Source organism: Carassius carassius, chromosome 43, assembly GCF_963082965.1.
Source record: "Carassius carassius chromosome 43, fCarCar2.1, whole genome shotgun sequence".
NCBI classification, from domain to species: domain Eukaryota; kingdom Metazoa; phylum Chordata; class Actinopteri; order Cypriniformes; family Cyprinidae; genus Carassius; species Carassius carassius.
Window position 1 is genome coordinate 14187409 of NC_081797.1, and position 27376 is coordinate 14214784.

Here is a 27376-nt window from a genome sequence, read left to right on the forward strand (position 1 = left end):
TATTATATACGTGTGTGTGTGTGTGTGTATATATATATATATATATATATATATATATATATATATATATATATATATATATATATACACACACACACACACACACACACACAGATTTTATAATCTAATAATCATAAATTATATAATTAATGTAAAAATATTACATTGTAAAAAAAATTAAAGCAATGCGAGCCTCTGACTAACAATAGTCTTGGTTTGGTGGTTTGTAAAAGAATATTTTTACATATACTATAATTTGATTATAATGAAATATAACAAAAATAATCACAGTGATAGATATATATATATAATTTATGCCCTGCCCCAAATTATGCTTCAACAGGAAATACTCAATATATAAACAAAAAAACACTTAATTTGGTTTGATATTTCCTATAGCATTCTTTAAAAAAAAAAATAGGCCTGTAAATAGCATCAAACATATCCTGCTGCAGGATACTGACAAAGCTTACAAGATCATTTAGTAACTTGCAACTACAGCTTCTAAGGGACATCAAAAATATATATGTGGGAAGTCTTGGCCCAGTGGTTAGAGAGTTTGACTCCTAACCCTAGGGTTGTGGGTTCGAGTCTCGGGCTGCCCACTGCTCTGTGTGTGTGTTCACTGCTCTGTGTGTGTGCACTTTGGATGGGTTAAATGCAGGGCACGAATTCTGAGTCTGGGTCACCATACTTGGCTGTATGTCACGTCACTCACTTACTCACTGAAACCAGTGCCATAACCCTGATGAACCTCCAGGAGAAAACCTTTAAACTACACAAGTGAGGAAACATGGTCTCTTTGATGTAACTGAATGGGAGCGAGTCGCAGTGGCATGGAATGATCCATGTGGCATACACACGGCACCCAGCGCACAGACTGACCTCAGGCCTCCAGTCAGCGGTTGAACGCTACTCTCATCTAGGTCATGTACAATGTGGATCTGTGTTTGTGTGAATCACGCTCATGCCTGACGACACTCATTCAAGAATGTGTTTTGATTTCTGTGGAAGATACATTATGTGCGTGTGTGCGCATTTCAGCATAATTCTGTCAAAAAGGGAATTTAAAACAACAACAACAAGCAAACCGGTTAGCTCTGATTACATTAGGAGTAAATGTATAAGTGTATGCAAGTACCAGGACACATACCATTTGGTGGGTCACGCCTTTTCTCTGCAAAAACAAAATTAAGACTTTTAAAATGTGGAGGCTGAATTAAAAGACTAGTGAGGTCAGTAACAGAGAGGGAGACAGTTAGCAGGTCACCCAGAGGAGAAGGGAATGGTTAAATTACGTTAGTTTTGGAAAGGTTAGGGAACAAGATGGAAAACAGAGTCACCAGGGCTCTAGACTGTGTCCAAAACAGTCGTATTTGCGAAAAATTTGTTAAGAATGTGCTAATTATTTGACGTGGTCGCATTTGGGCATGGCAGCGCTTGGCAAAAATGACGCGAATATTGAGGAAATGGCAGATGGAAGATTTTCATTTTAAAAAACTTGCTATCTTTGCTGTTTACGTAATGCTATGAAGGCTTGCATTCTTTATTTAATACAATTTTTTTTATTATTATTCCTTAGAGTTTGCGAAACAATTCACTGTACGTAAATGTAATCCAACTGAGAAGTGATGAAACATGTTTGTTCGGAATTCAATCACATTAAATGTAAAGAGAGGGCAGGCAAAGCAGACATAGGAGGCGTATAAGGCACCAGGGCCTCTTTAAAAATCAGTAAGTGCAGAGAGAAGCCTAAACTTCAAAGCCCAGCATGCAAAACAGAGCAGGAAGTACTGGAACCCATCCAGGAAGTGAGGAGAGAGACTGCTGCTTTTACAAGAGGGACATGAGGAGAAAAGGGCCACTGTGCAGGTTTTACGACACACGCTATGGAGAGAAAACCAGCACACTTGCTAAACTACGACAGATTACAACCACAGACGGAAAGGAACAGGAAGAAAGATGGGGAGAGATGAACACAACTACAAATGAGCAGCCGGCAACAGGAAATAACAGGTTAACGAGAAACTGTGAGCTTAATAAGTGAGTGTGTTGAAGGAAAAGTTCACCCAAAAATGACAAATTCATCCGCATGTCATTATAAACTCATATGACTTGCTTTTTCTTTTGTGGAACACAAAAGGAGATATTTTAAAAAATGTATTGGTCGCTCTTTCCCATGAACTTTCAATTAATGACGACTGGAGATTTCAAGCACCAATAAAAATATGATAATAAGTATGAGCTTTGAATCTTATTTCAATTCTTCTTCAAAGTCATACCATTGATTTGTGTGGATCCAAAAACTGAACCAGTCAGAATGGTTTCGTGAACTGGGATGTCGGATTCTGATGAAATGTCACTATTCTCAAGAACATACAGGAGCTGGACGGTGTGGTCAGATTTGAACTAATAACAATAAATATTTTAGTCTGTTCCTCAAACAAAACTTATATATAGAAAACAGGTGTGTAACAGTATATTGGATCCTGGCAGTTCTTAAAGTGACAGCAGTCTAATATTTCTGCTGGCCGTCATTCATGTTAATCAAACAACAAAAGAGAAAATCTACTCTTGACTAAATCACTTTTGTAAATTTAAGGAGGAGGATTTATATAGATTTAATTTTCACAGTAAAGAATATTTTTATACATTTGATTATACAATGTGTGTAGTATCTTATTTATTTGTTCTGCTGTAGCTTTTTGTCCTATTGTTTGTAATTCGATTCTTATTTAATCTCTCACTTTTTTTAGGCTAGTATTACTTTTTGTGATTTTGATACTTGTGACAAGAATTATGAGATTTCTATGGTATAAAAAATTGACCCGTACTAAAGGTATGGATTTTTGCCGATAACTGATAGTCTTTGTAATCAACTATCAGTGCAGATTAATCAGCATAACCAATCAATTGGTCGACCTCTAGTCTGTACTCATATATACATTTATCAAAATAAAAGGCTATATTCATGCACTGTTTCTGTATTTATAGGTATATCAGAATCCAAACCAGAACCAATTGAATTAAACAGCATATGAAGATAAGTAAATAATTATAATTCTCATTGTTGGGTGAACTATAATGAGAAACACATATTTGGAAGGATATGTTTTAGACACTAATAAGGTTTTAGACATTTTTTTGATTACTATTGAACGTAAAGCTTATCAGTTGATAGGGAGTTCATCCAAAAATAAAACTGAATCGAGATCAAAAAAGGAAGTCATGTGGATTAGATTTAGAACAACATATGGGTGAGTAAATGAATAATGCCATCATTTTCATTTTTGGTGAACTATCATCCCTTCAAAGAAAAGGAAAGTAATTAAAAGCAGCTCATTTACCAGTTTTCCTCTGTCGTCTGTTGAGCAGTTCGTTGAGTGCACTCCGAAATCGTTTGGCTTCCTCTTCACTGGCAAAGTTGAGGCCCATCTGACAAGACTAAAGAGCAAAACACACCATATGACCAAAAAAGCCAGATCACATCCGCCCTAATGCTAAAAGCAGTTTTACAAGAACGACAAGAAAGTGACTAGCCAAACAAACTTTTACACAGAACATCTCTTCCAAGTTCTCTCTGTTTGCTTTCTTGCTAATGGTCAACAACGTGAAATATTAAGAAAAAAAAAAATACTCACATCTCCAGCGAAGGTAAGGAAGTAGGATCTCAAACTACTGATTGTGAAATTATTGTAGAGCTCCTGCTCAAACTTTGTTTTTCCATCCTGCAAAAATGAGAATCCCATTTTTTTTATATTAAGGTTTAAGATCTGATATCTTTGCTGTTTATTTGATCTCAGAGAGCTCACCCTGATATCAAAGACACGGATAAAATAAGACCTCTGAGGGTTGTCTTTGACCAAACAGGCCACACCACAGCACCTCTTGATCCAGGACGAGCTCCTGTCTGCCCCGTACACCTGGACCACCGCTGAGCACAAGGTCTGCAAAAACCAAAATAATCGTGAACTTCATGGAACAAGCTAAAAACACAATTAATGATTAACCTAAAATTAATTGTTTTTCAGTCATTTGCTGAAAATGTACTCTTCCCTCAGCCCATCCAAGATGTAGAGGAGTTTGTTTCTTCATCAGAACAGATTTGAAGAAATTTAGCATTACATCACTTGCTCATCAATGGATCCACTGAAGTGAATGGGTGCCGCCAGAATGAGAGTCCAAACAGCTGATAAGATATTACAATAATCCAGAAGTAATCCAAATGACTCCAGTAAATCTATTGTCTTGTGAAGTAAAAGGCTGTATGGTTTTAAAATCTAAACCATTATTAAGATGTTTTTAACTTCAAATCATTGCTTCCAGCTAAAAACCAAGTCCTCTACCAGTTGCACTTTGCTGGTGATATAAGGTAACTACATGGGGTAGGGCTAGATTCAGGGTTAGCAGCTAGCTACTGTATTACCTAGTTATTGTAATTACTATAATAAGTACATGTATAGGTATGTACATGAACAACAGGACTGTAAAATAAAGTGCTACCCCTCCATCCATAACATTCCTTTATCCACTGGAAAAGTCAATTTGTTTAAATCAAGAGAGAATTATGGACAGATCAAGCACTGCTTGTAAGCAGAAACAGTCCAAAACTAATATGTTGGTGGATATTGATGTGAGAGGACATTTTTCACTGGAGCAATCATTTTTTGGATTATATAAATGTGTTATAGCAACAAGTTAATATGCCTTATTATGGTTGATTTTTTTTTTTTTTTACCAGCACGCAGCTTCTCACTTCACAATACGTTAAAGGGCACCTATTATGCCAAATCCACTTTTACATGGGACATAAGTGTGTGTTGGCAGTGTTGAAACAGCCACCCTACAATGATAAGAATCCACCCACTCATTTTTGAATCCCCTTTAAACCAAGTCAGTCTCACTAGGCCTGCTGTTTGGATCTGCTGTTTGCTGCATGCAGTGTGATTGACACAGGGACCACAGGGGTTGATTGACAGCCCTGCATTGATACAGTCTCCGCCCTCGGCAGTTGTGTGCTGTCCTGCATGTAGCAGCTGTAACTTCAATAATGTCTCATAAGCAATCCCGGTGCTCTTTGTTTGGATGTAAGACTGAACATAACAGTCTTCATTTTCTCCCAACATCTGAGCTGCTGAGGACACTGGATTACTTTCATTTTTCTAAATCACCTCAAATTCTATCTAAATATGTGTATCACTCCAGACTCCTTTGTGAATGTCATGTCACTATAGTATTATTTTAACTGGGCAGCATTGTGCTTATGAGATTAATTTGCACTGTTCGTAGTGCGAGATTCGTTCAGTAGCGCACCTGCACGGCTCGGTTAAGTCAGTCAGTGCACCGTGAGCTCCGTAACATTGCGCGGTTTCGTCCCACTTTCAGTGTATTTGGCTTCCCATATGTTCGGCTAAACACCGGTTCTCTCTCTCTCTCAGTTATGTTGCCACTCCACAACAGCTCTTTTTTAAAACACCCCAAAAATGACACTTTCCAACTTTTATAATAAATTATCTGTTGTGTCTTTTGAGCTGAAACTTCACAGACACATTCTGGGGACACCCAAGACCAATATTAAATCTTGTAAAAGGGGCATAATAGTTCCCTTTTAAAGGTACAGTTTGTAGGACCTGCCATGAGAGGGTGCACTACCAAAACAATTACAATCGCGTGGTATGATGACGCTAAGAAGCGTGGAATAATGGGATTTGTTGTCTTCTACCCAACCGCTGACGGCCATCAATCAGATGGAAAGATAAATCATGGATTTAACGGATGAGGTAAAGTTTTGAAAAATGTTGTGTTTGAGGTCATAATTTTCAAATGCAAGTTCAACGATTTGCGCGAGTAGATTACGTACAAATTTAATGCAAAGACGCGATCAGACTATGGATCAGACGCTCCTCGCTCAGGTCTAGAGATGCGATGCCCCGCGTTTGGCATGTACTGTATGCCCCATAATACTAATCTGGTTGATCGTTATAGCATACGTTTTCTGTAAAGATACGAATCAAAACAACTCACCTGTCGAGCAAAACACAAGCGAGAGCGGCATCTTTTTCTACATTTACGGGAGCTGTCCTTGTCGAAAGGAACCAGCGGCAGACGGTAAACAGTAATTATGTTCCATAAATAACACAATCCACCATAAAACGTGCAAGAAGAAGTAAATAAGGAACTGCTTGAAGCAAGCTAGTGGTTTGCTGGACGCTAGACACTACTTCCGCATTTGTGCACAACACTGTTTTCATGTGGTTTCTATGTCAGTAAAGGGATAACGTCATTGACAGGCGACTGCACTGCCCCGTGTCACTGTTTAGAATGGGAATTATCTCATGCTTTACAAGAAGCTGAAAACATTAGAGATATTGTTAGTAATCAGCTGGAGAAAATAACACTAGCCTAGTGGTTTTTGGATATTTTAGTGTAAATATCTTACAAATTGTACCTTTAATTGATGAACTGGAGTGGTTTTCTTGTGGATTATCGTGATGATTTTCAGCTCTTTGGACTCTCATTCTGACGGCAACCATTCACTTGCAGAGGATACATTGGTGAGCAAGTGATGTAGCCCAATGCTAAATTTCTCAAAATCTGTTCTGATGAAGAAACAAACTCATCTATATCTTGGATGGCCTGCTAATTTTTTTTTTTTTACAAATTTTCGTTTCAGATGAATTTTTCCTTTGATTAATTTGATCTATCAAAGCATTTAAACAAATGTGAAATCCTACATAAAGTCCAGACTTTAGTAGAAGTACAGTACAGACCAAAAGTTTGGACGCGCCTTCTCATTCAAAGAGTTTTCTTTATTTTCATGACTATGAAAATTGTAGATTCACACTGAAGGCATCAAAACTATGAATTAACACATGTGGAATTATATGCATAACAAAAAAATGTGAAACAACTGAAAATATGTCATATTGTAGGTCCTTCAAAGTAGCCACCTTTTGCTTTGATTACTGCTTTGCACACTCTTGGCATTCTCTTGAGCTTCAAGAGGTAGTCACCTGAAATGGTCTTCACTTCACAGGTGTGCCCTGTCAGGTTTAATAAGTGTGATTTCTTGCCTTATAAATGGGGTTGGGACCATCAGTCGTGTTGTGCAGCAGTCAGGTGGATACACAGCTGATAGTCCTACAGAATAGACTGTTAGAATTTGTATTATGGCAAGAAAAAAGCAGCTAAGGACAGGAAAACAAGTGGCCATCATTACTTTAAGAAATGAAGGTCAGTCAGTCCGAAAAATTGGGAAAACTTTGAAAGTGTCCCCAAGTGCAGTCACAAAAACCATCAAGCGCTACAAAGAAACTGGCTCACATGCGGACCGCCCCAGGAAAGGAAGACCAAGAGTCACCTCTGCTGTGGAGGATAAGTTCATCCGAGTCACCAGCCTCAGAAATCGCAGGTTAACAGCAGCTCAGATTAGAGACCAGGTCAATGGCACACGGAGTTCTAGCAGCAGACACATCTCTAGAACAACTGTTAAGAGGAGACTGTGTGAATCAGGCCTTCATGGTAGAATATCTGCTAGGAAACCACTGCTAAAGAAAGGCAACAAGCAGAAGAGACTTGTTTGGGCTAAAGAACACAAGGAATGGACATTAGACCAGTGGAAATCTGTGCTTTGGTCTGATGAGTCCAAATTTGAGATCTGTGGTTCCAACCACCGTGTCTTTGTGCGATGCAGGAAAGGTGTACGGATGGACTCTACATGCCTGGTTCCCACCGTGAAGCATGGAGGAGGAGGTGTGATGGTGTGGGGGTGCTTTACTGGTGACACTGTTGGGGATTTATTCAAAATTGAAGGCATACTGAACAGCATCTCGCAGCGGCATGTTATTCCATCCGGTTTGTGTTTAGTTGGACCATCATTTATTTTTCAACAGGACAATGACCCCAAACACACCTCCAGGCTGTGTAAGGGCTATATGACCAAGAAGGAGAGTGATGGGGTGCTGCACCAGATGACCTGGCCTCCACAGTCACCGGACCTGAACCCAATCGAGATGGTTTATGGGTGAGCTGGACCGCAGAGTGAAGGCAAAAGGGCCAACAAGTGCTAAGCATCTCTCGGGGAACTCCTTCAAGACTGTTGGAAGACCATTTCAGGTGACTACCTCTTGAAGCTCATCAAGAGAATGCCAAGAGTGTGCAAAGCAGTAATCAAAGCAAAAGGTGGCTACTTTGAAGAACCTACAATATGACATTTTCAGTTGTTTAACACTTTTTTGTTATGTATATAATTCCACATGTGTTAATTCATAGTTTTGATGCCTTCAGTGTGAATCTACAATTTTCATAGTCATTAAAATAAAGAAAACTCTTTGAATGAGAAGGTGTGTCCAAACTTTTGGTCTGTACTGTATAATACAAACACACATTGACAATAAAGAAACACTATAAAGAATGAATAATTGTGAAATATGATGGAAAATCTGAACCAAAACCAAATTTTTCAATCTTAAAATTTTTAAATAAATAAATACAAAACAATATCTTAAGAATAAAAATAAAAATGCAATGCACCAACACTGGCTCATGTGCATACTCTTATGAAGTTTATTCTCATCACCTGTATTTTCAGTAGCAGGGCTGCATTCTGGACAGAACTGCATCTAAATTTCATGCAGAAACTGTAAACATATCCAAAAAATGCACAGAAATCAGTGTATGAATACTGCATGATGTTGCTTGCTGCACACACCGTCCACTGCAGATATCAAATACTACTGTAATATAAACTGCAGCCAAGTATTTGGAGACACACTTGATGGGGCTTTTTATTCTTTCTCTATAGGGGCTCTTACTCGAAGAGTGTCTGCGTTCCATGCACATGACTGAAAGCAGCATTTCGAACACTTTTTCAGGACACGGGTTACCAAAAGGAAAAATAGGCCAGTGTCTTGGCAATACTGTCATAGGGAGGACAGCCAAGATCTCACAGAAGATGAAATATTTTCCATGGACAAGTAACACATTCACACACATACAAGCTAATGCTGAGCAATTACAGGAGACCAAGGAAACCCTGTCCTGTGGTTTACTGCACACTTTAGCATTCAACACTACCACAAGCCATTGAACAGAAAATATTTTAATGAAGTCTCTGATCAATACAGACCTATAGAGTTTTCACTGAGCAAGAACTTAAGAAACCACCTGTCTGCAGGACTGCAACCACACTGAATCATTGGAGAAATAAATCTACAAATTAAACAGTAATCAGAATCTCTAATTAACTGATTAACAGAAAAACAAAAAAACAGATTAACCAATGATCAACTGAAACGAGCAGATTATTTAATTGTTAAAATAATTAAGAAAAATTTACCGTATTTTTCGGACTATAATTCGCACCTGAGTATAAGTCGCATCAGTCATGATGAGGAAATATATGTCAAAATATGTCATGATGAGGAAAAAAACATAAGTCGCACTGGACTATAAGCATTTATTTAGAACCAAGAACCAAGAGAAAACATTACCGTCTAGAGCCGCAAGAGGGCTCTTGGTTCATTTCTCTTAGTTCATTTCTCTTGGCTTATGTCAAATTAATTTTGATAAGTCGCACCTGACTATAAGTCGCAGGACCAGCCAAACTATGAAGAAAAAAGTGCGACTTATAGTCCGGAAAATACGTACTGTAGAAATTGTAATTACTTCAACTTAACCCGATGGTTCAGAGACATATTTGACAAAAAATAATCCGATTAAAAGAAATACTTCATAAATTTAGAGATTATATATTCAAATTGATCAAACATTTGATCAACTTGGAATTTTTCATTTTGAAAACTTACTTTTACAATGAAACATAATAAAAGTAACTGGATTAAACAATTGAATAAATGTTTCTCCAAGGCATGCTAACGAATCAAATTAATCAACTGAAGAAATTAGGCTCTTAATAGCAATTAAATGATCTAACGATTAAACATTTTAATTGATTATCCAAAGTTATCGGATAAAAAAAAAAAATACTTCAATGATTAACAAATTATAGAAAGTCTAAATATATCAAACATTTTATAAACTTTGACTTTTAATAATCCAATTAAAATACCCTGCTCATCTAAAGAAATAAGACATCCATCAGTGAAGTCCATTCAAGCACTGAATGCATTGTTGTGAACTTTAAAGACTCTTGGTAATCAATCATTTATACTATAAATTCATTAATCTGAAAACCAATCCAAAAAACATCGACATCTAACAACAGCATGTGCAAATATTTGAATGAATAAACCTAAAATGCACAATTACTTTCATTCAGAGGAAGGCAGAAAAAGAGAATTCTGGTTAACCACTCCTCTCATTGCGATCCTGCCACGTCAGTAACAGCAGCATCAATGAAACAAGGCTTCCCTTCATTTCTTCTGATGAAAAACTGCTTCCTCGTGCTCTAGACTGCACATTCAGCATTTGAGTACGAGCACTCGTTCTGTCTTGGTGGGCTGAGTGATTCAAGGACATCGCTGAACCTTCAACTACTGTATTCAGAGTTCAGAAATTCAAGAAAGAGTCGAGTTTCCGTATGATATAAACAATATGCACTCATTGCATTCAAAGCAGCCAAACATTCTCACACTGACATGTTAATCTATACTTTTGATCGATTAGCTGGGTTTAATCACACTCAACAAACACTGAACGCAACATCTGATGGATATTCGCCAGGTTTTTACAGCATTCCTGTCTGCAAAAGTCTTCAACAAGAACATAAGTACGAATTAAAGACGTACATTTCACATGGATCATGTCTTTGGTTTGGTTTGCTTGGAAACCTGATTCTGGATTAGGGCTGTCAAAATTGCTCATAAATTGACGTTCGAATATTCCCTCTAAAAAATACACGAATATTCGAACTATTCGAACATCTGGTAGCGCATGTTGTCAATGACGCGCATTACGTCAATAACAGGCAAAAATAATACAAAGAGACATAACTACTTGTATAGATAGTCTATTTAAGTTTAAATATTTGACAACGTATTACCTACACAAAAACAAGGAAATCAACTAATGGCCAAGACTGCAGACCTCACGCTCTCTCACCCTCACGTTCTCTGCGCATAATGGTTTAAATGAACAAACACATTTTTGTGCAAGCAATTTAAGGTCGCGACTGTTGTCCCAAATATAGCAGGCTTCATTCAGTGATTGAAACAAATATTATATTAATATTAATTGAAGTTTTACAGCATATAGAACTGACATTGAATGCTCCGAGCGAGCTGTGCTGTGGTAAACATGGAACTTTTCCTTGACATGAAACGATAAATAATCAAACCTCGGATGCATTGCTTGACAGAACTCCCCGAAGCCTGCCCCATCCGCGATACTGATCGGTCTCATGTCCTTACAAATGAACGAAATTATTTTATCCGTTATGGCCTCTTGTCGTGTTGCAGACAAAGTGCTTGCGGCGAGCGATGCAAAGTAACGTTAAGTGTCAAGACGTGACTGTTTAGCTGGAGTTCCACACATTATGCCATGCTCATTTGGGTGCACATTTTTGAGATGTGACATGTTGCTAGTGGTCGAATGGTATGCTAACTGTATCTTAAATAGCTTGCATACAACTTTATCTCGTGGCTCAACAATTTTACCTCATTTTCTCTGCTGCGGTCGAGTTGGGCTCTGCACTTGCTGGCATCTTCCATGAAGACGCGTCAACTTTCAGCAGTGATGCTGTGCCAGACACAGTGCGACTCCTGTGAGGCTGTGACCTGTCCCTGACCCCCTTTAGGCGCGCTAGCGCGCCCACTCGCAAAGCAGACAACCACGCTTCTACTACCGCGGCCCTTTTTTTCCATATTTTTTTTTTTATTCGAATATTAATTTTCACCTTCGAAATTCGTTTTTTTTTTAATTATTCGAATACATATTCGAATTTAGAATATTCGTTGACAGCCCTATTCTGGATCAGCACTGGCTCAGCAGCTCTATTCATTAAAGCTCAAATCTCCATGGAAAGGAGGCAGATCAGTTCACTTCCTGTCCTCAAAGACTGCTGATCACGCACAACCCACCCCCAACCCCTATCTTTTCCCTTCTCTCCATCTCTCTCACTATTGTGCCATTTGGATTCCGTCCACCCTCTACCCTGTTTTTCGGTGCCGGTTCAGGACACAGTGATGAATGAAGCCATGACTGCTGGATCTTGGCCCCAAACAAAGTATCTCATATTTAGTCTTTCCCTGTGAAAGCCCACTTTATGGCCAGGCTCTTGGCTGCCGTTCCTGGACTGACACCGCTCGCGTTCATCCCACTTCCACCTAGACGTGGACGAGCAACTTAAGTAGGTCTGATGGGAAAGAACGCCATATTTGTGAATCTGATTTCATGCAAAATATATAATTGAAACACTAGATCACTCATCAATCACTTCAGAAGGCCTTTATTAACCCCAGGAGCCACGTGGAGCACTTTTTAATAATGGATGGCCGCACTTTTTTTGGGCTTCAAAATTTCAACCACCATTTATTACCACTATAAAGCTTTTGAGGAGCCAAGAGATTTTTAATATAGCTAACTCTGAAAGTACTCGTCTGAAAGAAGAAAATCATATACAAGTAGGAAGGAAGGCTTGAGGATGAGTAAATCAAGGGGTGATTTTAATTTTTGGGTGAACTATCCTTTTAAATTCATTAATGTTTGCACAGTTTTATCAGCCTTGAAACTTCTCTCTGTAAAATGTTGTGATCCCAAAGTACTGCATAACTTTATTAAATAACTTCATAAATATATCATTTGGTTTTATTTTGTTAAATGTTGAAGCCTCAAACATTTGCAAGCGTCCAAATACTATAACTATGGGTCCTCAAGTAGGACGGACAAGATAATTACAAATAAATAGCATAAAGACCAAATATCTTCATAATATATCAGGTCTGTAGAATAGAGCTTTCATTTAGCACGGACAACTAACAAAGTTTCCTTTTACTGCAAATTTGACGTTTTCCAGAAATTGCTGCAGGTTATTAAATATAATTAAACTTATTAACACTTTGAGCAGAAATTGAGAACTAGCTACTTGACACTGAACTCAGAAACAAAGGTCGTGCTGTAATTTGAACTAACTAAATCCAGTTACATACAATAATAATAGCAGATTGAAATATTTGTCGATAAGACACAGATATAGAAATAGATAGAGGTAGACAGATTCACAGACAGAATAACTGATAGAAAGACATGCAAATAGACATAGCAATAGATAGATAGATAGTTCACTGACACATCTGGTGGAGTTTGAGGGTCATCGGAGACAGTAGCTAGTGAGCTGCCTACATAGACAGCATATCTGGGCATCATCAGCACGTGTATCAATTAGCTGACTCAGACTGCACTTATGATGCTGTCTTCGTAGGCAGCTCACTAGGTTTTGTCGAACCAGCATTCACTTAAGCAGAAGGCCTATTGCAATTTACTCTGAAATCAAAAGGAATATATAATTCCCAACTCAAAGTCATACAGATACCTCATAACAGTTAGGCTACTACATCATGTGATTTCAATCACAGAGTCTCATTCCCTTGACAGTGAGGAGGATGTTGATGGACATCACACACGCGTTAAAACACAACTGTCCTTGCCAGAAGCTACCGCCGCTCGTCTGCGTCACATCACTGAATATTTGAAAAGCAATATGGTTTGCATGTGAACGTGTGGTTAGAGGACTACAGATCGGCCGTGAGAGTAAACACAACTTACGATGCATTTCCTGCCCAGGTAGTTGAACAGACCCTCGTTCTCCTGCGGGGTCAGGAGGATAGAGCCCACATTTGCCACCCTCCTCTGGGGCGGGTGGCCGCTCATGTTGACGGACAAGGCAGATGAACTTGAGCGTTTGTCTCGTATTAGATGATTTTATGTGCAATCACAGATCAACATGGACTGCGCTCCGTTCATCCCGTAAGGAGCTCCGCATGCAAGTAAAGCCGATGTAGTGTTGTCCTCAATGCGCGCGCGATGCAGATGCGACTCGTTTACTCCTGAGGCTTATTTATTCTTTAATTGGTTCACTTTTGACAGACCGCATAATATAAACTTTCATTCCGAACTCTTAAAGCAATAACGCTCCTTCAATCCAACATGGCAGTAGGACGGTAGAATTCAAGGAACAGTTTGGGAAAGGGTGGAACGGAATTCAGTCGGTGCCAGGTGTTGCTTTTTTGGTTAGGCCATTTGTTATTGTTTAGTTACAAAAACCTTAAACTAAAATGACATACATTGAGTTTTAATATCTAAACGTGGGTGAATATTAATTAAAACAGTGGTACGTAATAACTACCTCCTCCCCCCCTTGTTTCTCGGGATGGTCTATCCCTGTTTTCCCGTGCCTCTGCAGAATGCGAACGGGATGCGCACGGGATGGGCGGGGCCTCTGAGGCAGGGGGTGGAGCACAGCGCCGTCAATGATTACAGTATTTGACGGATCTAATGCTCGGTTTTAAAGAAAGGATAACTATGTTGTTGTTTGATAAAGCGGATAATTTCTATTCAGGCTTCTGAATGGTAAATATACAGTCTAAAATCCATAATATAGTATTAGGTATGACGAGAAACACGTGTTCATTATATGCGCAGTCAGATCCTATAGCGGATCATTCGTTTTGTTACATAGCAGTCTTAAATAAGGGACTATATTTTTCAGTGGAAGGATACCACTTATAATGTTGTAATTTTATTTATGTATGTTATTTATTGGTTTTTAAAAAGTTGCATTTTAAGCAATATTGATCTTACATTAAAATTAATTATTAAGAAAAATAAACGATTATATATATATATATATATATATATATATATATATATATATATATGTGTGTGTGTGTGTGTGTGTGTGTGTGTGTGTGTGTATATATATATATATATATATATATATATATATATATATAAACGTAAGAATATGAAATAACAAATTAAGAATTTATCAAAATATAAGAATATTAAAACAATGTTTTTTAGACTATATAATATATAAAAAAACTTTTTATATTCTGCAGATTTTATGCACACACTATAATCTCATCATATCAATACTGATTATAATATATAGGGCTATTTGATATACTGATATATTTTATATGCTTTTATATACTACACACACAGACATCTATCATGCATAAGTGTGTGTGTGTGTGTGTGTGTGTGTGTGTGTGTGTGTGCAAAAATACATTATTTTACAAATTTTATCCAAAAATAATTGTCAAAGCCATTACATTTGGTGAGCATGCAATTTTGATCTATAATATATTGAATAATTTAACAAGTATGGAATCTATACTAGTATTTATCTGTGCTAGTATAGGATGTTAAATTCTTTTGAATTCTTGAACATTTGTATAAATAAATAAACCACATCACCAGCTCCTGGAAGTTGTGCCAACCTGAGATCTTTTATGAGGTGAAAGTCTGGCTTTCCTCAGTCCACACTATAAACAGTAATTTTAACATTTTTGCCACTTATCAAAACCACCAGTTATATTCTATTCGGAGGATAACAGTGATCACACAATTGGCATATCTGTGTGGCTGCTGCATGTTTAGACAGTCTTTTCTCATGAGATAATGATGACCTCAGTTTTCCATAGAGATTCAGCACATTCTACACTGTTATTACAGAGAAAAAAAACTTCACTTCACAATAACCTAGTGTAATTACTAAGCAGGCAAGATAAAGAGCTAACACTTCAACCCATAGAGCCAAAAACATTTGGAGCCCAGAAATGTAAACCTCAATTGTATTACCATCAGACAATTAAGATTATTGTTATTAAATAAGCTTTTCACAGCTATACTTTTATTTAGAATGCCTGATTAATAATTGTCCAGTCTTATGTAAAAGCATCAGGGACAGTGTTCACCTTGTAAAGTTCACCTTGTACTGATGAACAAATGAAGATAGGAGAGGCAAGAAAGAGACAGATGGAGGATCGTGTTTAAAAGCGGAGCCCTGCCAGGGGACACCTGGCCTCCCGTTAAACTCTGCTACTGCATGTTCAACACATACCGAGACAAGAGGAGAATTTTAGCAATCCAAGACACATGCAAACCAAGAGAACACTATCTTTGAACATTACAGCATCTTAGATATACAAAATAATTGAACTGTCTGATATATATAGAAAGGCGTAAGTGACATTTCAGCAACTTTACAGGAGGGCAAAAACAATTTCCATAGTTTCATCTGATTTTGTATACTGATTTCAATCTTCTATGATAAAAATCAGGTGGATGACAGGATACTTATTGAACACTATTTTTACTTTTTGGCACCAATGTTTTAATCAATTTGTGTATAAAAACATGGGCACATCTGCTGACAATGTGATCAAAATGTTACATTAATGAGTTTAAAAGAATTATTGTGCTAAAGTGTGATAAAATGAAATATCACATAAAAAACCCTTACATCACATTAGTTAATCGAATATGGTAAATTTAACTGAAATTGTGATCTCAGCCACTTAATCTGAAAAGCCTTTACAGATGCCTTCCCTAGTAAAAAATAAATATACAAAAATGTATCTGAAATACATTTATTTCATGCTAAACTACAAATACATTTACATTCACATATCACTTAACTGTTATACTTAAAGTCTACTAAATTGAAACAACTAATTTTGTACTTAATGCACTTTAATTGTAAGAAAGTAGAGCTAAAGTCTAATTAAAGATATACTGAAGTATATTTGATTGTGCTAAAGTGAAACTATAAGTGTAATTTAGGTGCACTTTAAATATCTTACATTGATTGATATTATTCAAAGGTCATACAATCCTCATCAATAGAAATGTGCATTGTGCACAAGTAGTACTCCAATTAATGTTTATAATTTTTGTCAACATTTTCTTGTGTCCTCTCCCCAGTCATCTCCTTTGTCTCTGTCTGTCTGTCCCTCCTCTGCATTCTCTCTCTTGTGGCTTAACAGCTACTAAGTGCCTGTATGATAACACCCATAGTAAAAAAAGTAATATATTTAAAATACATTTATTTCCATACTAAGTATAATTCAAATATATTAACATATTTACAGACATGTTTCTCAAGACATAGTGATATACAAATTATATGTGAAATTTATTTGGACTACTACTTGTGCACATTTCTCAAAATTAATCCTAAACTGTGTTTAAATGTCACTGTTGATGAGGATTGTATGATCTTTGAATAATATTAGTATTTAAATAACAAGTGTACCTGAAGTATGCTTGAAATATGTTCACCTTAGCACAATCAAATATACTTAAGTATATCTTTAGTTAGACTTCAGCACTACTTTCTTACAAGTAAAGTGCATTAAGCACAAAATTTTAAATTGTCCCTATATGTGTATGTATGTGTGTGTGTTTGTGTGTGTGTGTGTGTGTGTGTGTGTGTGTGTGTGTGTGTATATATATATATATATATATATATATATATAAATATAAATATATATATATCCATTTGACCCAGCATGTCCCCTACGCCCTTCTGGTTCTCACCCTTCGATACACACACACACACACACACACACACACACACACACACACACACACACACACACACACACACACACACACACACACACACACACACACACACACCGTGTATTTCTGTGTACGTGAACATGTACGTGTACGTGTCATTCAGATCTCCACTAGATGGCGCTATTAACTAACAGCTCTTTAATGTTTCTTTATGAACTCTCGCTCCTTTCTTAAATTATATATAACCTCAATGATAAGTGTTGCATACAAGCCTATTCACGTGTTCCTTTGCAAGTGACATTTACCTTGACTTTTCATTGTTTATCTAAATATCACGTCTTATATTTAATTTACTGTCTTTTCACTGACACAACTGTAAACAAGTAGGCCTACACTAACTTTAGAATGAATTAATGAATTAATGAATAGTAACTCTCTTTAGATAATAATTAGGGTTACAAACGTAATAATGAATATTAATCTTAAATATTTTTTATATAATTTTAGATCAGTTCTGGGTCTGGGACGTAGCCTACTAATTCTAACGCTGGAAACATAAATAACGGGGGAAAAAATGTTTACATATCTATAATACTAACATATTTTACTGCGGTTACCCTTACCATTAGAATATCAACAAATTCGTTATAATTCCCCTCTCCTTAATAGTGCACGATGTTGATTTTCGAGTATCTGGCAACCCCAGGAGTCAGCTGACCTGCTGAGGACAATAGAGGCACATGACAGCGCAGCTCTGCTGTAACGAAAGACTGATCGACCCCTGCGATTTTAATCAGCTATCATGAGCAGCACACAGTCTTACAGTCGCTTTAGTGACGAAAACTACAAAAACTGGCTGAAAACAACGGAGAGTCTTTACATCCTGAGGAGCCGCATTCAGGGCTTCATCGAAAAGGAAACCGAAACCTATCACAACTCTCTTCGAAACAAACCTCAGCTCAATAGACAGACCTGTGCGCGAAAGTGCGACCGTGCACATAAGGTAAAATGTGAATGTAACGTCAATCAAACGATATAAATAGACTTCTTTATTTATTGTACGATGCCAAAAAAGTATGCTATACCAAAAAAAAAAAAAAAAAAAAAACGAAGACATTTAGACAATTTAGAAAATACAGTGTAATCTATCTAACCTTAACACTTCAAATTTTGAATAATAGTAATGTCATTGCCATATTAAATATAAATGTGTATCAACACAAATGTAAATATGGCAATAAACCAAAAAGTGCAAAAGAATGTCAATTAAAGTTTCTGGGAGAGTCTCTCAAACTGTGGTTTTGTTCTTCTTTCTGAAGCATCTCTGCAGGTTGTGTGAATACTGGAAAAAAGAAATCTCTGCCAATCATAATGGGAATGATAATCGGATGTACTGGGACAACTGTCAGCCTCATCTATGGCCCACAGATAAGTGGGAAGTTGCCAAAGTAAGTTGCTTTTATCTTTAAAAAGCATAGAGTGCTGCTGTCTGTCTGTTAAACCGCCCTGTTGCGTATGGGGAGAGTTATATTTAGATGTTTGGTTTCAGTGAACAAAAATCTATGTGCATTACATTCTTCAACACTGTTGACGGCATGTCTCTCATATTTCTTCTGACAGGCACATATGCCACGTGGGCAGACGAAACATCGCAAGTTTGACCAGTTTGATATTTCTGCCATCCTAAACTTAATGAACTTCTGCAAACATTTCAAGAACATCCCAGGACAGCGTGTGAGAGACGTAAGTATACTGAGGAGGAAATTACCTAAATTTCCCTGCAAAATAAATTTTGGTACATTACATCATTCAGAGCTTTTACATGTGTCTCTAAAGTTTCGAGTTCTGGCATGTGACCACTCTCATGTTGTGCTCGATAACACGGTTTACACTCATTTTTATTCTACAATTCAGGTAATAACTGTACGGAACAATGTAATGCATTCACCTGACTTCAAAGTGAGCAATGAGGATATGAAAAAGCATCACAAAACACTCCTGCAGCTGGCCAAGGAGCTTGAACCTCATGTCCCGGAAATGATAGACTTGGAAAAGGAGATAACACGGGTGGATGGAAAATGATTCCTTTTATTATTAGGATAATGTTGCTCTTCGGTAGAAATGTGTTATGTATATGTTTTTCGAATTCCTCTGTAGTTTTACAACATCTTGGACAAGAATTTCAATCAAGCCCCGTGTGAGGTTGATGGCCAACAGGAAGATCTCCAGACCGTGAAAGACCGACAGAATGTTCTGGACCGTGAGCAGACGGCCATGAAAGATAGGATTGAAGACTTTATCTCACGCCTCGAGGGGAACCGAGATGAAAATGCCAATGTAAGTACAGTAGAACACTCAACACTGAACTGTGTGAACTGCATCATGTCTGTTCTAAAACATGACTTAATGTTAAGGAGAAACCTCAGGACATGAAGAGTCTCCTGGACTTCCTGGACCAAAACAAAGATCTCCTGGAGAACCTGGGTCCTGAAGTCAACAAACTTAAAGAGATGCAGGAAAAAGTAGATCAACACGAGGAGCAGATCAGCCAGCTGACAGGAAGAGTGGACACACTGGAGAAAGTGACACACGGTGAGAAAAGAATACTACCTTTAGTATTTATGTTAGGTTAGCAATATTTAGATTTAGCTTCTAACATGTTCTGTGGGTCAAAAGAATCACACATGGAATCCCTTGAAAATTACAAACTGAAAAACATGAAATTATGATTAAATTAAGAGGAGGTCAATTCCTTAAAAATAGTACTTAGTATAAATATACTTTAAAAGAATATACTTAAGTGTGAACTGAATGTACTATCATGGAATCAGACACTTAATTGTCTTTTTCAATTACAGGTGCTGGTCATATAATTAGAATATCATCAAAAAGCAGATTTTTGTTATAATTGATAGTTGTCAATTGTAAACATCAAAATTAAAAGAAATAACCATTTGAAATATATCAGTCTGTGTGTAATGAATGGATATAATATGCAAGTCTCACTTTTTGAATGGAATTAGTGAAATAAATCAACTTTTTGATGATATTCTAATTATATGACCAGCGCCTGTAAATGAAAATGTATTTAAGTTAACCTAATCAATTAAAATAGTATTTAACTCGTATGCCATATATTTAAATACATTTTTAATTTCACATTTGCTATAATGAAGTTGCAATGTTATAAAGTTCTAACGTATTTAAAATATCAGCACCTCAAACTAAGTGGACTTCTTTATGGTATGACAATTAAAACATGATCATTTAAAAATAAGCTTTACAGTAAAGCTTTTAATTTTATAAAATTATAAAGTGAAAATTATAGTCTTTCACTACACTTAAAGGGATACTCCACCCCAAAATGAAAATTTTGTCATTCACTTACTGTGTTCACACCGCCATCGCCGAGAGCGTCAAAGTGGCCTGAAGTCATTCATTTTTAATGTGAGCTGACGTCGAGCAGTGGGGAGGCAGGACTTGGCCGTTGAGAGCATCGAGGAGAGTTAAAATCAGGGCAACTTTATGGTAATGAGCTATGATGTGGTTCGGCGGCAACTAATTGGAATGTAGAAGTCCACCGCTTGAGAGGATTCCAGAGAACGCAGCTCCGACCAAATTAGTTCCCAAGACCAATGGGGGACAGGTTGATTATTGCTGTGGTGGGCTTGCAATAATCTATGATGTGTCCCTGTTTGCGTACAGGGATGTAAAAAATAAAATAAAAATGATACGTGGTCCAAGGTGTCTGAGATTGTTCATGTTCCTGGTGAGTAGCTGATGTTCAGTAACGATATAGGAATAATAATCTAATCTGCAGCATTGTTAGCCGGGCGGCCGGACGCACACTTACCTCCATGTCGTTCCAAACCTGTAAAAGCTTTGCTCGTCTTCGATACACAATTTAAGATATTTTGGGTGCAAACCAGGAGGCTTGTGACTGTCCCACAGGCTGCCAAGTAAACTACACAAATTGTCAAAGTCCAGAAAAGTATCAAAAGTATCGTTAGAATAGTCCCATCTGTCATCAGTGGTTCAACCGTAACGTTATGAAGTGACGAGAATACTTTTTGTACGCAAATAAAACAAAAAATAACGAATTTGAAAGAAAACAGCGCATCCTTGTGGCGCGCCTGACACAGAAGAGCGTAGGCAGTTTGAGTGATGTGGAGAGACACAGAGGAGACTGTCGACAAAGGAAATGTTGAATAAAGTTGTTATTTTAGTTTTATTCGCGTACAAAAAGTATTCTCGTGGCTTCATAACGTTATGATTGATCCACTGATGGCAGATGGACTATTCTGATTCTGACTATGCTTTTGATACTTTTCTGGACTTTGACAGTGTAACTTACTTGGCAGTCTATGGTACAGTCACAAGACTCACGGTTTTCATCCAAGATATCTTAAATTGTGTTCCGAAAATGAACAAAGTTTTTACGGGTTTAGAACGACATGGAGGTAAAGTGATTAATGACAAAATTTTAATTTTGGGGTAGAGTAACCCTTTAAGTAGCCTTTTGTCGTGCTTTTAATACAGAGCACAAATTAATAAGCTAAACTACACAAGTTTAACTCCCCTTGAGTCATTTTGAGTTCACACGAGTGCAACTATATTCAGATTGTCTCATACCAGTGTTTCTTTATCAACAGATCCAGTGTTTCCCGGCAACCCGCTTAGATACAAAAACCATCTTTATGAATATTGTCAGGCAAAGAAATGGCCAGAGGACAAATTTCCTGTTTTTACAGAGGATCAAAAAGCCCAAGGTAACAAATTCATCTTCCGTCCAATTAATATACATTGCATGAAAGTCCTTTTGAAACAAATAGAACGTGTATTTGTTTAGACATACAGGAAAAGTGGATAACATTCCCGCGTTCCGGTTTGATTCAAACATATAAAGTTCACATCCTTCTCTAAGGTTACAGAGGTAAAGTGACAGTAAATGGACAACGTTTCATTGGCGAAAGGGTGTTTAACGAAAAAAAGGCCGCCCATCAGGAGGTCGCATTCATTGCCCTCCAGCAGCTGAAATCACAGCAAGAAAGCACAGATGAACCGTCAAGCTCAGTCATGCACTCTGAGGCCTCCTCTTCATCTTCCTCAGGTAAAATATGACTAATAATTTGTACTGTTGAATTAAAGTGCACTGAGATAAGTGTATGATACAGTACATTTTATATTTTGACATTTCAGGAATCACTTTCTTTGGTAGAGTGACTGTGGATCTCAGTCGAGAAGTCGAGTCTGATAGATGCTCTACAAAGGAAGAAGCGATTGAAGCAGCTTATAAGGTTTTATGGGAAAGTTTTTGCATTAGCCCTCCAATAAAAGGTAAAGTATAAATAATAAGTTAAGCAATTAAGCAATTTTAAGCCTTAAAATAATGCTTAGTTATTTACAATTTACGTATTATATTGAATTACTGTAAAATACATACAAACATGTTTGCGTGTAATAAATCCATTTCAGGTTTGTGCAGTTTTAACCATTTAATGGGCAAGAATGCCCTCTAAAATGCTTCTGAAATTAGTTTATTGCCACTTTCAACACATCAGGACTCAAATAACATGTTTTAATTAAATGTTATATATTATTTGATTTTACTGAATAGCTCAATAAACCTGTTTTTCATTCTTGCCTCAACAGGTCAGACATACAAGTCAGTGATGATGGAATATTTCAACACTAATGGCTTCCCAAAACCAGTAGAAGGTTTTGATGACAGCACAACCATCTGCAAGCTCAAACTTGTCGGACCTTTTACTTTTTGTGACAAAGGTAACTGCATCAAGTCATTCATTAAACATAATTGATCTTCCTTTCAGAAAAGTGTTGTGAGGATCTCCAAGCTATTGTCTGCTGACATTTAGTTTGCGTTTCTTAGATGGCTCTACCAAGAGGAAACCGGCGGAGCAACAGGCAGCTAAAGTTGCTCTGCAGCATCTGTCCGGGATCCTCAACTGTCCTCCAATATCAGAGGCCGAGAAGAACTTCAAAGGGGTTCTGAAGGAGCGAATAGAGACACTGCGTCTAAAAAATCCGGTTTACGACACAGATGATAAACCAGAGGTCAGTGGAGAGCCCATGTCCATCGACATCAGCTCGGACCTGATAACGTCTACAGTATCTATCAGTGAGGCCGAAGAGAAACATCATTCAGAGTCTAAAAGCATCTCCACATCAGGCCAAAATTCAGTCCTTGTTCCTGTTCCTGTGCAGCCGGACCCTCCAGACTCCAGCTCTCCAGCCTTACCGAGGAAAAAGCCCAGGATTGATGGTCCAGGTAATGGAGCATGTAGGAAGAAAGAGGATGTGCTATTTCAGAAAACACCAGTAGGGAGCGCTAAAAAATAAAGTGACACTTCAAGGTACTTGTTGCAACTCTGGTCTCATCTATTTGTGTATTTTACAGAAATCAATGAGCTGTTTAGTGTATATAATCTCAAGCCACCACAAGTGAACGTGGAGAACATAAAATATGATCCGAATTTCAAATGTACTGCGACCGTCAACCTGGAAAACTATATTTGTGTAAACAAACAGCAAGGTTACGATTCGAAGAGAGAAGCCACTCGAAAAGCCTATTTGTTATTCGGCCGTGCGATGGAAATTTTGGATCCTAGCTCAGGTATATATTTGTGCATTTATATAGAAATATACCAATCGATGTATTTTCCTGAACTAATGCTTTTTTCTCGACCTCTAATTCCAGATGAAAAGATGTGCATTGCACTAGTGAAGCAGCACTTTACTAGTAGGTCTCTTCCTCTTCCTCAGGAAGAAATTGAAGAATCTGAAAAGCCATTTCACTGTTCACTAAAGAACATAACTTATGCTGGGAAGTTTGATGGACAAGGTTAGTATGAGCGTCTGAAGAAAAAAAAAAAGTTTATACTCCACAGCATAAAGTGTAACTTTGAGGTCCGTGACAATTAAATATGTAAAGAAACTGAAAAATCTACCATTCAGAAGTTTGGGGTCAATATAATTATTTGATTTGATTTTTTTGAAAGGGATTTTGATACTTTTATTCAGCAAGGATGCATTAAATTTAAATTCAATGCATTGCATTAAAAACATTTAATAGCAATTTACTTTTAGTGTTTAAAGGACGGAAAAAAAGGATTTCTTTTGCTCATATTTCATAAATATAATTATGCTTTGGTTTTTCGGGGGATCTTTTAAAACATGAACCTTGACGCAGTCAATCATATTCATTTGTTTTCATTTCACAATGCTTCTCAAAGCAATGTATTCTTTAACTGGGAACAGAAGTGTAACAAAAAACATGTAGAAATGCCATTGTGTTCAAATATAATACAGTCTTTTTTTAGGATCTTCAGAGGATGAAGCCAAGTTAAGTGCTCTCCAGAAAGCCTTACATCTACTGTCACCTCTCTTTGGTTATCCTTCACTCCCTGGAGCTGATAGTCCTGAAGATGTTCAGAATCAGCTGAGCTTCATGCTAAACAGGGCCGGTCAGAGAGAACCCGTCATTGACCTGAAGTCTGAGACACGGGCTTCTGTCCAGCTGTCTTTCTGTGACTATACGCTGAAGTGCACATGTCAAAGCAACAAGAGAGCGGCTAAAAAACATCTCAGTGGACGCATACTGGGTCTGCTGGGGGTAAAGACAGGTCAGAGCCACTGAACACCAACCAGTTCGTCTTCCTTAATGTCCATTATTAGAAAACGAGCATTTAGTGATTCTGAACCTCTTACAGAAGCTGACAGTGTATCTTTGAGAAACTCTGTAGACGAGTGGTTCAAAAAGCAGAATCTGCCACAGCCAGAGTTTGAGGACACTGAAGAGGCGCTTGGAGCAAAGGCTACTTTCTCTGCTCCGTTAACCTGCTGCAGTCCAGGTGAGCTCACACACACACTCACAATATCATAAATGTGCAATTAAGGTTTAATGTTATTTATTAATACATGAATAATGCACTGTACTGTTCAAAGGTTTGGGGTCAGTGAGATTTTGGAATGTTTCTGCAAGTCTTGCAAAAGATAAATCATAACTCACCATGGCTGCATGTATTTGATCAAATGCAGTTTATGATTAAATAGAGTAGATCTGCTTATTTCTGTTTTGTGGAATATTATTGAAATGTAAATTAAAACATTGAATATATTTTCAAATCTAATGTATTCCTGTAATGTAAAGCTGAATTTCCAGCATCATTACTCCAGGCTTCATTGTCACATGATTCTTCACTCAAAACTGTCAGGATTATGGACCGTTTTTGATTTGATGCATTTTTAGGATTCTTTGATGAATAGAATTTTCAAAAGAAAAGCTTTTTAAAAAAATTTTTTTCTAATTAAAATCTTTTGTAACAGGAAACTGTAAATATCTTTGTTACATTTGATTAATTTAATGCATCCTTGTTGAATAATAAAAAAAAAAAGATTACTGACACCAGACTTTTATAATGGCAGTATAATTCAAAAACAATTTATAATAATCAGAGTAAACGGCTCTTCTGTCAAGGTGGAAATATTTGTGTGTAATATTAAATATTACAGTTGGTTGTTTGATTTCTAGGCTGGGAAGACAGCTGGGAAGCTGCAAAGTCGAAGCTGCTTCAGGAGCTCAAGCTCAGATTTAGGTTTCTGGACGACAAAAACAGTTGAAATTTATTTTAGCTGAGAAAAATTGGTCTGCTTTAACTTGACTCGTCGACTCGAGATGGTCAAATCTGGCATGCACTTGTATCTGTTTTAAGGTGTTGTTGTTTTGTTTTGTGTTTTGTCTCAATAAAATACCTGAAGCTTCGTTCATTTTCCAAAAGGCACTGATATTGAAATTCCTTCTAACTGAATTGCGATTCAGTTCCAGGGCTTTGTTGTGAGATGAGCCACATTTATTAACAGTTGTATAATTATTATACGTTTAGATCAATATTGCCCTTGAATGGTTGATTGTGCAATTTGAAACCTGTTTACAAATGTTTACAAACCGCTATAGTGAGGACATAAAAAGCATTATTGATTTTTATGTATTACAGTTGCTCTTTGGAATACTTGTTTTTAATCGGTGCGTTTGTAATATTCATGTGTATTTCTAAATAATGTCTGTTGTCTGGTACTACACTGTATAACTGAGGCATAAATCTGTGCAAATAAAAAACTATTATTCAAATCAGTATTTCATGTCCACATTTTCTTTTAAATGGTAAGGTAATAATACACAATAAATAGCAGAAACCCAGTAGTGACATGAACAGGGTGTTGAATTATGGCCAGTTTTGCACTAATACACCGGCCCAGACAGTTTTAAGTGTAATGAAACCCCTAAACTTGCTTTTTTGACACAAAATAAAGTGTTGTTTAATGAACTGACCACAAGATGTCAAAGTAGTGCTACAGTCTGAATGATGTTGTAATGATGGAGAGTGAAGGTTTTATTCCAGCAGGATGTTAAAGCTACTCTGGGTCAGGGTCAGGATGTTCTTTCTGGATGTTCTTCACTCCCAAAATAATTATAAATATAAACCAAATACTGAATATCACATTTCTAGGCCTGTGTATTTCCAGTGCTATTTTAGAATTATTATATGCAATTAGTTTTTATACTCTGAATCAGTGTTTACTGTATATGATTGTTAATTTTATTTTATATGATCAGGTATAGAGGACACTGATAACACCTCGACAGTAAAGACAGAGCAAGTTACTTTTGGTATGAAACAAAATCTCAGCTTTCAAATGTTGTCTTTTTTTTTTTTTTTGAAATTCAAACAATAAATATCATTTAACGTGTTGTTCAAATGGCATGTGAATCAATCATCTCTTACTCTTATTGCATGAAATAAACATGAATGAACATCTCAGCAGCGGAAACACGTCAATACACACGTGTTTTTCAAGTTCAAGTGCATGG

At 37.1% G+C, this 27376-nt stretch overlaps 2 protein-coding genes across 3 annotated transcripts in view; one reads left to right on the top strand and one right to left on the bottom strand.

Moving 5' to 3' along the window:
• The window catches only part of wasla (WASP like actin nucleation promoting factor a), a 25965-nt gene extending 11798 nt beyond the window's left edge, over positions 1-14167 (bottom strand). Inside the window, exons 1-5 of one of the 2 annotated variants that reach the window (XM_059535621.1) lie at positions 13723-14157; positions 3813-3947; positions 3642-3728; positions 3348-3444; positions 1154-1177 (exon numbers count right to left, since the gene is read on the bottom strand). In XM_059535621.1, the coding sequence (XP_059391604.1) occupies positions 1154-1177; positions 3348-3444; positions 3642-3728; positions 3813-3947; positions 13723-13827 (448 nt within the window). In that variant the 5' untranslated portion in view covers positions 13828-14157. Of the gene's footprint in view, positions 1-1153; positions 1178-3347; positions 3445-3641; positions 3729-3812; positions 3948-13722 lie in introns of both variants that reach the window. The other variant, XM_059535622.1, reaches the window with a different exon arrangement.
• Positions 14168-18186: 4019 nt separating this feature from the next.
• LOC132124998 (uncharacterized) lies at positions 18187-26157 on the top strand. Its single transcript, XM_059536195.1, has 16 exons — positions 18187-18490; positions 18807-18935; positions 19108-19230; positions 19402-19554; positions 19645-19824; positions 19902-20079; positions 22140-22256; positions 22412-22597; positions 22687-22824; positions 23140-23271; positions 23378-23776; positions 23906-24121; positions 24206-24349; positions 24828-25130; positions 25218-25358; positions 26039-26157. The coding sequence occupies exons 1-16, from the start codon at positions 18290-18292 to the stop codon at positions 26125-26127; spliced, it is 2829 nt and encodes a 942-aa protein (XP_059392178.1). The 5' UTR covers positions 18187-18289; the 3' UTR covers positions 26128-26157.
• Positions 26158-27376: the final 1219 nt, after the last annotated feature.